This window comes from Narcine bancroftii, chromosome 13, assembly GCF_036971445.1.
Source record: "Narcine bancroftii isolate sNarBan1 chromosome 13, sNarBan1.hap1, whole genome shotgun sequence".
In the NCBI taxonomy this organism is placed as follows: Eukaryota; Metazoa; Chordata; class Chondrichthyes; order Torpediniformes; family Narcinidae; genus Narcine; species Narcine bancroftii.
In genome coordinates, this window is record NC_091481.1 from 59,932,620 (window position 1) to 59,948,010 (window position 15,391).

The 15,391-nt window shown below is 44.7% G+C and overlaps 1 protein-coding gene and 1 long non-coding RNA gene across 5 annotated transcripts in view; one reads left to right on the plus strand and one right to left on the minus strand.

Moving 5' to 3' along the window:
• Positions 1-15,391, minus strand: part of LOC138748645 (glutamate receptor ionotropic, NMDA 2B-like) — a 177,336-nt gene that overhangs the window by 88,163 nt on the left and 73,782 nt on the right. For all 4 annotated transcript variants that reach the window (XM_069909184.1, XM_069909183.1, XM_069909182.1 and 1 more), the window contains one exon: positions 14,594-15,010. In XM_069909184.1, the coding sequence (XP_069765285.1) occupies positions 14,594-14,998 (405 nt within the window). In that variant the 5' untranslated portion in view covers positions 14,999-15,010. The remainder of the gene's footprint in view (positions 1-14,593; positions 15,011-15,391) is intronic.
• On the plus strand, positions 1,428-14,977 carry LOC138748648 (uncharacterized). The gene is made up of 3 exons (XR_011348204.1): positions 1,428-1,491; positions 11,000-11,140; positions 14,546-14,977. It is a non-coding gene; the product is annotated as an uncharacterized lncRNA (long non-coding RNA).

Below are 15,391 nucleotides of genomic sequence, written 5' to 3' on the forward strand. Positions count from 1 at the left end.
GTAAGGGTCATGACCCTGGTTAACAAATTCCAAGAGAATTCTAAGAAAAGTGTACTTATATGGAGTCACCTGTTCAAATGTTCTGGAAAAGCTGGTCCGCCCGTATATAAGCGTGTAATAGTCAAAGGTCCTCCCTTTTTTGGCCCAAATAAACTTGCCCTTCTGGGAGGACCTGGGGACATTCTGGACAAAAATTACAAAGGTGGATTTTCCACAGGATCCAGAAGTGTACCTTCTGGGAAACATTTGGGACGTGAGTTTTAGACGGTCCAAGTACCAAATGCAGTTTGTGAAGGTCATCTTGTCAGTAGCCAGGAAATGTCTAGTGGTCAGACTCCCAACTGAAGATTACACGATGAAATACAGAAAGGCAGAGTTGTATTCCGCTGGAGAAAAATCACGTACAATTTAAGGAGGAAATATGGCACATTTGTTAGGGTGTGGCAACCCTAACTAAAACACATTGGTACACAGATATAATTTCACCCCTTCGGAATAAAGGGAATGAAACAACCCCAACCCAGAAGGGAAACAATTGGGATGAAAGAAGTGGGACATGACACAGACGACAGGCACTTGGTTTTTTGTCCCTGACACCTTTTTATTTAAGCACCTGGGGTTTTTCAGTTTTTCACAATGGTCGCTGACCTCAACGGGATTTGTGGGTATTTTGTATTTGTATAATTTTATATAACTTTATTCTCAGTTGTATTGGGGTAAGGGGGGAGGGGAAGGAAGGAGGGAAGGGAAAATGGACTCTGCATTTTATACAGGAGTCTTGAAAGAAAGTGTATTGTTGCCTGAATTGATAAGTCTTTGAAAATCATTCCAAAAAAAATCTCGTTTTCTATACAACCCCTGTAAAAGTTGAAACCTCCCCCTCATATTTTTGGCCCCAACCGCCAACCCATCTAAGCTCCTGATGCCCCGACCACAGATCCTCATCCCAGCTGCTCAGCCAGAGGAGCTCCATATGCCCCGACTGCAGACCCTCGCCCTGGCTGCCCATCCATTAGAGCTCCCAATGCCCCAAACACAAACTTAACACCTAGTCCTGGTCATCTGAGCTCCCGATGCCTTGAATAACCCAGGTACTTACCGCGGTCTAAAGTATGACTCATGTAAAAGTTGGCCTCTGTATTGGGAAGGGTTGTGGCTGTCACCTGACAGCACTGCCCCCTACCTAATTGGAGGATAGACCAGTCGCCAATCAAGGTTTGGTTCAGCCCCGCCCATTAGTGCCCGTTGGCACCATGTAAATTTTCTGGACTGGACTCTCCATCCTACCTATATTTGGCATTGGGCCATTGACTGTTGTAATTGGATTATCCCTCCTGGCACCAAACCAATGTTACTCTGCTAATGACCTGGGCTGGACCTTCCAGCACTATAAAGGTTCCATGTGTTCTTTGTTCTCCCTCTTTGCCAGCTTGGGACCACCTTGCTTCATTCCAGGCCAAGGAACATGGAAGGACACTGGAGAAACTGTTGGTAAGATGTGCACTGTTAAAAGGGTTGGTACCATTTAATTAGTGTCCCTTGTAGCATCGTCTGTACTGAGTCAAGGGGTGGTGGGGCATTGTAGTGATGTTTCCTTAATCATTTTATGTACCCATTTCAGTGTGTGTGTGTGTGTGTGTGTGTGTGTGTGTGTGTGTGTGTGTGTGTGTGTGTGTGTGTGTGTGTGTGTGTGTGTGTGTGTGGTAGCATCTGCTACCATTTCCCACACTTGCCTTCTGTAAATAAAATCCTTCTCCAGAATCCTTGCCTTTGAGATCTACCAAATCTACCTGTCTCCTCACTCACAACATTCCACCCCCAACTTTGAACCAAAAACATAAATATGCAACCAGTGAGCCATGAGGCAGACTCTCCTGGGGTGAGACTAGTTGCTTCATGGCAGTACTCCTTGCTGTAACAGAGTTCTCATGCTTTCCAAAGCCAAAATAAAGTACGGTTGCATTTGTTCAAGTTCACTATAACACAGTGGTTTTGTCTGGTTGTACATGTAGTCAGATGATAATAAATTTGAACTTGAACTGATCCCCACCTACAATCAGCTGACCTCACACCCTCCCACGATGTCTTCTGACCCGCCAAAACCCCATGTATACCAGCGCAAGTTACCAATCACCACACCACAGGAAAGGAATGTTCACACTGGGAAACTACAAAGATTTACGAGAATGTTGCCAGGATTGTTGTTATGGGGAGGGGCAGTTTTTTTGTTTAAGCACAAAGGAGATTGATATGATTGTTTAAAAAAATCATGCAAGGCTTTGAAAGTGTGCTCCCCGACTTGTGACCTAGACAATTTTCGTCCATCCGCACATAAATTTGTTAAAAAATATTTGTAAGAAAAAATATAAAATTTATGAAGTTTGTGTTGCATTTGACAAACTATAACAGGGATACAGGGCATGCAAGAGACAAAATCTGTGCACTTACCTTGTTAGTCGGCATCCCAGAGTCCTTAGGCTGGTGTGGCCATCTTGATTCCTGTGTGCATGTTCAAGTCTTCGGTTAGCTCATGAGCGGTTTGAGTATTGGAGTTCAGTTGGCGCATGTGCGAGAGTTAAGCGCTCAAATTCAATATCATTAGGGCGCTTAACTCTCGCACATGCACCAACCAAACTCCAATATGCAAACCCACTACACTTGCGCCAACTGAAGACTCGCACATGTGCACAGGAATCAAGATGGCTGTGTCCAGCCTGCAGACCTTGGGGCGCCGACTGACAAGTTAAGTACGCAATTCCTCCGACATACGTCCATTCTGAGATACAACCAATCTTTCAGCCTGAATTAAGGTCGTAAGTTGTACAGGAAGGGGCAGCAACCCTTTTCTTTAACTAAAGAAGAGAAAACACGGGGACATTTTTAGACAAACATACAGCACAGTAACAGGCCATTTCAGCCCAGGAGCCCGAATCGCCCAATTTAAACCCAATAAACTTACAACCCTGGTACATTTTGAACAGTGGGAGGAAACCGAAGCCCCTGGGGAAAACCCAAGCAGACATGGGGAGAATGTACAAACTCCTTACAGACTGCGTGGGATTTGAACCCCGATCCCGATTACCGGCACTGTAAAGGCCTGGCGCTAACCGCTATGCCACTGTGCCGCCCTAAACTTCAGACAAATTAGCCAAACAGAAGCAGTAAGGGAAATGCTGGAACCCATTATTTGGGAAGTGCAACACACCACTTGGAAAGACGGGCAGAGCAACGTGGATGCATATTTGATACATTCTTGGAGATTGCAACCAGCACGAAAGGCAAGAGAGACCAACTGACACAGACAGTGCGCTACAGCCCAAAGGCTTCACCTTCCACTGCACGGATAGGACATGAGGAAACCAGAGGAGGCGGTGTGCATCATCGTCAATTCATCATGGTGCACAAATGTGATGGTCATGTCCCAGTCCTGCTCCCCTAATCTGGAACATCTGGCGATCAAGGGTTGCCTATTCTATTTGCTGAGAGATTTCACCGCCATCATCCTGGTTGCAGTGTACATTCCACTCCAGGTTAACATCAGGCCATGAGAGAGGACACCCTGATAGCTTCCTGATCATAGTAAGGAACATCAACAAGGCCAAGCTGAAGAAGTTTCTAACGAACTACCACCAACACATAACCTGTGAAACTAAAGGAACCAACACACTTAACCACTGTTACACCACGGGCAGAGTTGGGGAGAGCAATGCAGATGCATATTTGATACATTCTTGGAGATTGCAACCAGCACAAAAGGCAAGAGAGACCAATTGACAGAGACACTGCGCTACAGCCCAAAGGCTTCACCCTCTACCGCACGGACAGGACACCGGGATGAGACCTACTGAGACACCCCACGACCGCACTTCGGCAAATCTGATCATCTGGCTGTACTTCTACGCCAGGCATAGAAGCAGAGACTACCCTCACTAGTGGTAAGGACGGTGAAAGTATGGTCGAGGGAGGTGGGAGAGTGTCTGCAGGACTGTCTGGAATCGGTGGACTAGAATATATCCAAGGATTCATCCCCAGAATTTGTCCTGGGTAAACGTACCTCTCACTTTGTTCGTTTTAGATTGGTCACAGTGTTTGAGCTACCGAAAGAAAATAGACACACACGCCGAGAGCACTTCAGTTTATACAAATCTTTATTACAAATTCTAAAGCTGATATCAAACTACAATATGCAAGCCCTTCCCAATTATACTTATCAATGCCTGGACTGGTCCCAACTGCCAAAGTGAGGCAATGACCACACACTTGTAGTAGGTTGTCAAGGCGCTGGTAGCAGCTTCTCCACCTCCCCCGACCGGGACGTTGGCTGGACTCTAGAAGTTCTTCTTTTTGCTGAGAGATGTTGCCACCTCTCGGAGAGTCTCAAACTTCAGCAGCGGGACCATAGTTTATATTACCCAAAAACTGCTTACCCAAGCACCTATTCCCAGCACAAAAAGAAAGATGAGCGAGCAAGCTAGCATGCCTAGGATTCTATCGAAATACACAACTTTCAGCTTATCACTTTGAATTCAATGGTTTATTTTGCATCAAGGCTAGGCCTCTGACAGTCTGTGACCAAAACATTGTGTCAAGGCTAGGCCTCTGACAGTCTGTAACCAAAACAGGCAGGAAGATTAAATGTTCTTGGTACACAGATGTCCTTTTGTCAGATAACTGCATCTCTGGGCCCCATGGTGGAATTTAGCTTATGTCTGCTGATTCTAAAAACAAGCAGAAGCGAATGCTGCAAAAGTAAAAAACATGGTTTAAATCCTCCAATACAGACTTGAATGCATATGCCATGTCTGTCACCAACTTCATCAAGATTTGCATGGATGAGTATGCGCTTATGCGTACATACCCAAAGCTGTGGATGAATCAAAAAAATACGCAACCTGCTTGCGGGCAAGATTGATGGCATTTAAAGACAGTGGTCCAGATCTCTACAGGAAGTCCAGGTAACCTGTGGAAGGCCATCATAACAGGAAAGAGGGGATTCCAAGGGAAGCTAGAGACAAGAGTCAACTATAGCAGGGATTGCATCTATTACATCCTACAAGGCAAGGCCAAACACCATAAACGCCATAAACAATGAGCTAAACACCTTTTATGCTTGCTTTGAGAAGGAGGACTCAATGGAAACTATGAGAATCCAACCTGATGAGCCTGTCTCTTGAGGCCAAAAGGGTGAACCCTCACAAGGCATCAGGCCCTGATGGCATATCTGACAGAGTACTGAATATCTGTGCCAACCAGCTTGCCAGAGTGTTCACTGATATTTTCAGCTCTCAGTCGGAGGCACTGATGCCCTTTTGAAGCAGGCAGGATGGGCTGCTTCAATGACTATCACCCAGTAGCACTCACGTTTCCTGTGATGAGATGTTTTGAGAGGATGATCCTGGCCAGAATTGACTCGTACTCAAGTAAAGATCTGGACCCACTGCAATTCGCCAACCCTCGCAATCACTCCACAGCAGATGTAATCTCACTGGTTCTACGCTCAACTCTGGATCCACAGCAACAAATGCATCAAGCTACTTCTCATCAACTACAGCTCAGCTTTCAACACCATGATACGCTCAGCGCCATTCAACAAGCTCAAGGGTGCCCATTGCTCCACTCACTCTATGATTAGGCACCGTTCAAATGCTGTCGGCAGAGCATGGTCGTCAGCAGAACCACAGACAGCAGTGAGGAAGTGTACAGGAGGGAGATAGATTGAGAAGTGGCACTCAACCTTGGCAAAACCAAGGAGATGATTGTGGAGTTCAGGAGGAATTCAGAAGTACCTGAACCAGTCCTCATCGAGGGGTCAGCAGTGGAGAGAATCAAGAACTTCCAATACCTCAGTGTCAACATCTCTGAAAATCTGTCTTGGGGTGTTCATATCATGGCCATCACGAAGAAGGCTTGCCATCAGCAATATCATGAACCTCATGAAAGTTGACCACCAAGTTGGATTGGTGGTAAAGAAGGCGAATGCTACATTGGCATTCGTTTCAAAGGGGACTGTGCCTAAGAATAAAGAGGTGTTGATGAGACTCTTTGGGGCACTGGTGAGACCTCATTTGGAGTAGCTGTGTGCAGTTTTGGGCCCCATATCTTTGAAAGGATATAGCAAGGTTGGAAAGGGTACAGAGAAGGTTGACCAGAATGAGTCCAGGAATGAGAAGGCTAACATATGAGGAAGTCTTAGCGGCTCTTGGACTCTATTCATTAGAATATAGAAGAATGAGAGGGGATCTCATAGAAACATTTTGAATAATGAATAAATTGGACAGAGTGAATGTAAATAAAATGTTTCCCCTGTTGGGTGATTCCAAAATGAGAGGGCACAGTCTTAAAATTAAAAAGTACCAATTTACAACAGAGATGAGGAGAAATTTCTTCAGCCAGAGGGTTGTGGATTTGTGGAGCTGTGGAGGCAGGACAATGGGGGGGATTTTAAAGGGGAAATTGATAGGTATCTAATTAGACAGGATGTCGTGGGATAGGGGGACAAGGCCGGAACTTGGGACTAGATGCGAGAACAGTTTAGCTCAGGGAAGTTTCATGGAGCAGACTAGATGGGCCAAATGGCCTGCTTCTGTTCCTTTTTCTTCTGAACCCTCTCCAATGCCAGCATAAATTCATAAAGTCATGATAACTGGGCAGAGTCTGAAGAGAGCAGTGGAGAAGAGGGAGCTGAGGTTAACACAAGTTAGTCAAGTAAATACTCGTGCAGGTCACAAAGTGGTGGAGCTAGCAGAGCTCCAAACTCAAAGCTCCAGCAACCCTGGTTCAATCCTGATCGCAAATGCTGCCTCCATGGAGTTTGCAGGTACCCTTTGTGACCACGTTTTTCCTTCAGTTTTCTCTCACATCCCAAAGGCATGTGGGTCAGTAGGTTAATTAGTTGCTGCAGAGCAGTGCAATCAGAATAGAGCCATAGAACATTACAGCACCAAAACAGGCCCTTCTAGTCTATGCCGAACTATTATTCTGCCCAGTTCCACTCACCTCCATCCAGGAAGTGTAGCCGCTGCTGTGCTAAACAACAAATACGGCATGCAGAGACAGAACTAAGCCTGCTGATCAGATTGAAACGCAGCAATGCTGCCACAATGAGTCACAAATTGTGATGGGCAGTTAACAAGAGGAGAAACATCATCCTCAGTGATAAAGGGCTGAGGGATTTGCAGCCAACCAGATACATGGATAAGATGATCCCTTGAGGCCTCTTCCACCAGCAGAGAAGCCTGTCTTCAGCCAAGACACTTCACATGATAACAACATCTGACTTTGAACACTGGATACAGCAAAGGCTCCAGGACCTGGCAAAATCGCGGCCATGGTATTGCTCCCCAGCCCGAGCTGCCCCTCTACCCAGGTGCGTCCGGTGCAGTTACAACATGAATTGGCTGGGTATGTCCTTTCTCAAAAAGCGGGACCCAAAGAATGATAGAACATTACATCACAGAAACGGGCCCTTTTAGTCTGTGCTGACCATTTTTCAGCCCAGTCCCACTGACCTGCACCCAGTCCATAGCTCTCCATATTACTCCCATCCAGGCACTTGTCCAAATTCCTCTTCAATGTTAAAATTCAGCCCACATTCACCGCTTCAGCTGGCAGCTCTTTCCACACTCCCACCATTCTCTGTGTGAGGTTCCCCCAAATGATCCCCTTAAATTCTTCCCCTTTCACCCTTACCCCATGTCCTCTGGTTTGTATCTCACCCACCCACAGTGGAAACTTGCATTTACTCGGTTTATATCCACCATAATTTTGTATACCTCTGTCAAATCTCTCCTCATTCTTCTATGCTCTGCGGAGGAATGTGGGAAGAATAAAATGGTATTAGTCCAGGATTCGTATAAATGAATGTTCGATAACTGGTTCAGGAATGATTAGTCAAAGAGCCCATTTTCACACTCACTGCTCAATGCAAAATAAATTTAGTTGGACATTTCAGATTAAAATTGTTAGGAAAGATTGAATGGTTGAGGATCTTTAATCTTCAGGAGTGGTATCAAAATGGAAAATAATATTTTTCTGAAGATACTTTGATAAGGTGGATGTAGAAAGAATGTCTGGCATGATCAAAATCAGGACCATAATCATGTCTCAGCAATACATTCAAGATCCAAGATTCCTTTACTGTCATGTAACAAAATCATCGAGGATCTCCTAGCAGCAGACCCGAGGTCCCATTTCCACCAATATGATCAGGAGGGTGTCAGCACCCAAAGCCCTTCAGAGCCCTTCTTGCCTCTCGAATCCCAGCCCCGACACTTGATTCCTTCGAGCCGGTCTCCGTCTGGTGTGGGTTCCGGCCAGCAGTTTTCAGCACCCCATAGCCTGTGCGAGTCCTTCAGCCACTAAGCCCTCTCCAGTCCGCTGCCTTGGTCACCTTCCCCATCTGGTCATCTTGAAGGGATCTCAGCAGGGGTGGGAGGAGGCGGTGCTCTTTCGCACCGATGTTCTGTCAAAGGACCCAATCATTCATGGTCCGCTTGCAGGCATGAGTGCCGCCATTTTTGGCATGGACCTCCATGGTTTCAAAGATGTTTAAAAAAGGACCCTCAGAAGAGGGTCAGAAGAGCTGCCTTTATCCAGAGAAAAAGGAGAATGCGGAACTCTGTACAATGACTGGAAAGAGAATAATAGATTTAAAGGAGGTGAATGAACAGCTTCAGTTCCAGTTTGAACCTTGAGGGCCAATGGTTTGTTCTTCTGACTCAGGCCAGTCAGCGACATTGTCCCTCCTGTTACAGGACATGTTAGAATAGTTATGGGTAAAATAGGTCTTTAAAAGAGATAGATTGTGGAGGTTTAGTTTAGGTCACACTTCACAGAGTAACACTTCACAAAAGACATCTCATTTAAAATGCAAGAGCTTCGCTGAAGCGAGATGTTGAAGCTCCGGTTGGCTTTGCAGAAGCAATGAAGAATGCTGATCTATTGTGTATGGACAATGACAGCCAGACTCAGAGATACTGATAAGATCTTTCAAAGATTGGGTTTGGACCCCTGTAAGAAGTCATATGTTTTTACAAGCAGAGAGAGGAAAAACAAACAAATTATTTCTCTTTTGGAGAGAGAGAGAGAGAGAGAGAGAGAGAGGGAAATGTCAGTTCTACAGTAGCAGTTGAGGCTGCAAAATGGAAAGCTAGCAGGATTGTTGAATAACCCCATTTTGAAGACAGGTTGTGAGTTCTGAGTTCAGCCTGTTCAAAACCCTTGTAGTCCTTACAAAAGGAAAAAGGAAATAGCTGGCTAGAGTGTTTCTCCTGAAATAAGAGAAACAAGAGGAACTCTGTGGTGACCTAGAAGAAGAGGTTATCATTTGGAAAACTCACAATGGGCCAAGTTTCTTTGGCAAGACACTGAAGTGACTGATTGGAGGAAATCAGTTAGTGTGTGTCCAACGGGCAACAAATTTCTCTCTCTCAAAACCAACAAGAACCTTCCTGAGCAGTAACCATTTAACTTTAAGCACCAGAGCCTGGTGGAAATTCTAAAGGTTGAATTCTGTGCACAGTATGAGAATTGGCTGGTGAACTTGGAGAAGTGAGATCAGACAGTGAAGCAAAGAACTTTCCTGAACACATACACGTGCGCTTAGAATTAGAAGGGGGCTAAGTTAAGTTAATAGTAATAAGTTAAAGATCAATCCTGTTATTATGTTTAAAGAAAATTAAAAGCAACTTTTGTTTAACCATTGTCAGTGAATTTCTATTGCTGCTGGGTTTTGGAGTCCTCTGGGCTCATAACCCTCGCCCATGGTACAATATTGATTTGGTCAATCCAATGTTATATTTGTGTCCTTATTAATTTTCTTAAGATAAACAATGCAAAGTTGCATTTCCCATCAATACAAATTAAAGTGATTAAAGCTGGCTCTATGTGTAATTTATTTTTACCACACGTTTCAATAAAATACATTGAAATATTGTCATTTTCTCATGTAAAAATGAAAAAGCATACCCTTTTGGTGCTTCATCAAGTCAAGTTTATTGTCATCTGATAGCACAAGTACAACTACACCCCAATGAAGCAGCATTCTCCGGTCCTCGGTGCAAAAGGCACAGACATTACACACAGACAAACAATATATATGCCGGACAAGTATTCCTATATACAAATAAATAAATATGGTTTCGTGAATATGAGAGTCTCGGAGGGTCAGTGTGAGCAGTTCCTTTGTCATTCTGCATTCGGACTGCACATGAGAAAAAGCTGTTCCGCAGCTTCTGATTCTCGTGTATCTCTTTCCTGACGGGTGCAGCAGAAAGATGCTGTGTGCAGGGTGGACCTCAATATGCCCTCTTCAGACAATGATCCCAATCGATCACATTGATGGGGGCGGAAGGAGACTCCAGTGATCCTCTCTGTCACCCTTATTTTCCTGTGGATTGACCTCCGATCCATTTCTCCGCAGCAATGGCACCGCACTGTGATGCAGCCGGCCGGGACGCTCTCGATAGAGCTCCTGTAGAAGGTTGACATAATGGTGGCAGGTAGTCTTTCCCAATTCAGTCTTCACAGGTTAAAATCAAACACATTTCTGATTTCTTTTGTCCTCTAATGAGAACAAGAACACAAGGAGGCAGGAGCAGGAATAGGTCACCCCCACCTTAAGGCAACTAGAGGCACAGAACCAGATTACACCCAACACCATGGGTGCAACTATTGAATGTTTCAAAGCACAGTGCAGTGAAGTGCATGACACAAGTGGCCACACAAAGCAAATAAGGACATTCACCAAGGGTCATTAAGCTTCTGATTAACGTAGACAAGAAAGGTTTTTCTTCCTGGATGTATTTTATGGATTTTAGGCAGTTGATTATGAAAATCGCCTTAACATTTTCCTATCACAAACCTTTGTTTAGATATAACCTATTTTTGTCATATTTTAAGTCTACAAAACCATGAAGCACAACATGTCATTGAAAATTCATTTTCTGCATTTGCTCTTGGATGTCTTCCCTGCTGATCTCAATGACAAACATGGTGGAAGGTTTCACTCGACATTGCGACCATGGAAAAGTGGCATCAGGGCAACTGGAATCCATCAATGCCAGCCGACCTTTGTTGGACACTGACATGAGAGGCATCAGATGCTGAGTACAAATGAGAATCAGTGGAAAAACATTTTCAGGTCAGTTGAATTATCATGTTTAATCATGATGCGATTAAACATGCTCAATTAAATGAAAGTTCATTTAATGTTTCTCCTCTTCCTACATATTATAGCAAATCTGAAATTATCTTTGTGTTCAGCTTTTAGTTCTCTAACATAATCCCCAATATTGAAAATATTTGTTGTCCAGTGTTATTGCCCCTGAACATCTTTTCTGAAGAGAATCACTAATGTTTAGCCACCAGAGAATAGTACAGCACAGAAACAGACCCTTTGGCCCTTCTAGTCTGTGTCCAACTATTATTCTGCCTTGTTTCACTGACTTGCACCCAGACCATAGCCCTCCACACCCTTCCCATCCATGTACCTGTCCAAATTTTTCTTAAATGTCAACATTGAGCCTGAATTTACCACTTCTGCCTATTCCACACTCCCACCATTCTCTGCATGAAGAAATTTCCTTTTATGTTCTCTTTAAGGTTCTCCCCTTTCACCCTTAACCTATGCCCTCTAGTCTTTATCCCACCAAACCTCAATGGGAAAGACTGTTTGCATTTACATTATCTACATCCATCATCATTTCGTATACCTCTATCAAATTTCCCCTCATTCTTCTGCACTCCAGGGAATAAAGTCCTAATCTCTTTAACCTTTCCCTGTAACTCAATTCTTCAAGTCCTGGCAATATCCTAATAAATCTTCTCTGCATTCTTTAAATCTTATGGCTCTCTTTCCTGCACAAAATACTCCAAATTTGGCTTCAGCAATGTCTTATATAACTTGAGAAGTCAGATCTGGTCTTCTCAGATTTCAGATTTTTTTGGTCAGAGTACAAACATGACATCACATACGACATCACATATGACACCACATGACATCACATCACATATGAGAATCATTTTCCTGCAGGTGAGGTAGAATTACCACTCCATATACGCATGTAAACAGATGAAATGCAAGCAAACTGACTATGCAATACAGAAAAAAATCAATTAAGTCCAAAATTAAGAATCATTTCTTGAGTCCCTGATAGAAGTTATTGTTGAGGAGTCTGATGGTGGAGGGGGAGCAGCTGTTCCTGAACTTGCTGGTGCAAGTCTTGTGGCCCCAATACCTCATGGTAGCAGCGAGAACAGAGCATGTGCTGGGTGGTGTGGATCCTTGATGATTGCTGCTGCTCTCCGACGGCAGCGTTCCCTGTTGATGTCCTCAGTGGTGGGCAGGGTTTTGCCTGTGATGTCCTGGGCTGTGTCCACTATCTTTTGCAGGGTTTACGCTCGGGGGTATTGGTGTCCCCATACCAGACCGTGATGCAGCTGGTCACCAAATTTTCTACCACACCTCTATAGAAATTTGCTAGGGTTTCCAATGTCATACCAAACCTCCGCAAACTCCTGAGGAAGAAGAAATGCTGATGTCCTTTCTTTACAATGCTATTAGTGTGTTGGGTCCAGGAAAAATTTTCTGAGATAGTGACTCCCAAGAACTTAAATTTGCTTACCCTCTCCCCCATTGATCACTGGATCGACACCTCTGGATTTTCCCTTCCTGAAGTCAATAATCAGCTCCTTGGTTTTGGTGACATTGAGTGCGAGGTTGTTGTTGGTGCACCGTTCAGCCAAGTTTTCAACCTCCCTCCTGAATGCTGACTCATTGCCCATTTTTACACAACCCACTATCGTGGTATCATTAGCTAATTTGTAGATGATCTCCTTGACGTATCGAGCCACATAGTCATATATGTGTAGCGAGTCAATCAGGGGGCTAAGATCGTAGCCCTGTGGTGCTCCGGTACTGATAGAGATTGTGGAGGAGAAGTTCTTACCAATCCTCACTGATTGTGATCTGGAGATGAGGAAATCCAGGATCCAATTACACAGAGGGGTGTTGAGTGGTACTTGGATCTTGCTGATCAATTATATGGGGATGATGATGTTAAATGCTAAATTGTTGTCGATAAAGAACATCCTGATGTCTTTGCTGCATTTGCATTGTGAGTGTTCAAGGGAACGAACCTATCAAGTTGACCCCATTTTCCCTGCCTTCCTCCCCACTGCCCATCTGACAGAATCCCCGTGGTATCAAATGTGAGACTCAGTTCCGGTTCCAGCCTCACACTGAGGTCTCGGCTCTCAGATGCTGTAGGAGGTCAGACCTGGCTGAGGAAGGGTTCTGACCTGAGACGTTGACCACGTTTCTCCCCCGCTGATTCTGCTCGACCTGCAGAGTTCCCCCAACAGCTCGTCACTTTGCTTAAATTTTTTTTAATCGTTTTGAAAGGTCCCTGAAAGTCAGAGATGGTGTCAGCTGGTGTTAAAAATCAACGACAGCTTTGATGAGTGGCAAATTTTTCCATCAACGTTTGCCAGAAGTGTCACCAGGGGTTTCTGCAGTAGGCCACCCAATGCCCAGTTGCTGATCCATCTGGCTCTGGGGTGCTGACAGCAGGACAGATTGGCAATCCAAGACTAACCCAAGTGGGAACGAGGGGCACAGAGGGTACAGGCTGCAATTCTGACAACAATTCCTGGCCTAATTTCATCGCTCATATGCCAATAATAATTTAGTCAAGTAACTACTGTGGCCAACACTGGCCGCACTCCTACCAGCCTATTGCAGGTGGCAACCTGGGATGCTGGCCCCATCTGCCGGCTGTCAATCACTGGCCCGTATAAAGACTCGAGCCGGCCCCTTCGAGGACAGTCAGTCACATGTGGAGCCAGCAAAGATACTAAGACTGGTGTACAAGTTTAATATAATTAAAGCCTGTTGAACAGTCTGTGGACTTCACATCAGAATCATTCGCACAGCAGTGCTCACAACCTCGTCTTAGTGGGAAGACGGGCCCCATTCTCCGATGGTTTCAAAAGACCGTGTGTGTAAATTGCAACAATGCATTGTCTAAAACAAATCTACCAGAGCAAACTGGAATCATACAACCAAGCCAGTGGCCACTCAGCCCATCATATAGTTGCTGGCCCTTTTGAAATCACCCGATTAACCCCCATTACTTTCTCATGTATCAGTCGACCACTTTCCTTCTCAATTCTTCCTAATGCTCTTACAAGTATGGGAATTAAGGGATATGGGGAAAAGGCAGGTGAGTGGAGATGAGCCGATCATGATCTCATTGAATGGAGGAGCAGGCTAAGGGGCTGGATGGCCCAACTCCTGCTCCTATTTCTTATGTTCTATAATCACTTTGCAAGTGACCATTGAACCTACAGATGCTTTTATTCTGACATGAACATCCCACATTAAGCTTAGAGAATGATGCAGAACGATTTGCAACAGAGTGAAGTTGTAGATCAAAGAGCTAAGGTAACAACAGTAATTAAAGAGACCTTGAGTCACATCTAGTACATATTCCATCGGCTCCATGGATGGATAACAATTGTTAAGAGTATCCATATCTTTTTTCAGTCATAACCAAGCAACCACTGGAAGAATGGGGAGAAAGCCAGTTCCTACCTTGTCTGCCATGATCATTGAGGAACCGCCGTGTATTCCAAGAATTGGGATCATAGTCTGAGCGGAAATAAAATCCAAAATTTCTGCAATGGACTCGTGATCTGTGTCGTCACCAAAAACCACGCCATGCATCTTCATCCCAGACATGAGATCGCACACTCGGGTTATGATGCTCTTGGGGTCGGTCTCGTTGACCGTTACCTGCACCACGTTGGGGTCGATGGGCAAATGTTGGAAATCATCTTTGTTCAGAACGTCTTTGATGTCCATTTCGCAGGATGTGCCGCCGAGGATCACGGCAATGTTCAGGGTGGGATTGCTCAAAATTCCTTTCGCCCAAACCAAATGAGACACGAGAATTAATAAAACCTTCAGGAGTTTCAAGCCCATGTGCCTCATCTTCATTGAATTTATTCCCTGCAAAGATAATTAGAGGCATTAACCAAAATAATCACCAGATCCCAAACACTCAGCAACACAGGAACAGGGTCAGCTGCCTAATGTTGTCCCTGTGCACTTACAAACATGCTTTCAGTCTCAATGAGAGGTCATTGAATATTAACTCTGCATTCAATTTTATTTTTAAAATGTTAAACATACAACACAGTAACAAGCCCTCCCGGTCTATGCGTCTGTGCCGGTCAAAAACCCTAATTAACCTACAACCCCTGTACATTTTTTTTGGAGGGTGGGAGGAAACCAGAGCAGCCCCGAGGAAACCCTCGCAGAAACGGGGAGAAGGTACAAGCTCCTTACAGACAGCAACGGCTTCGAACCCAGGTCGCTGTTGCCATAAAC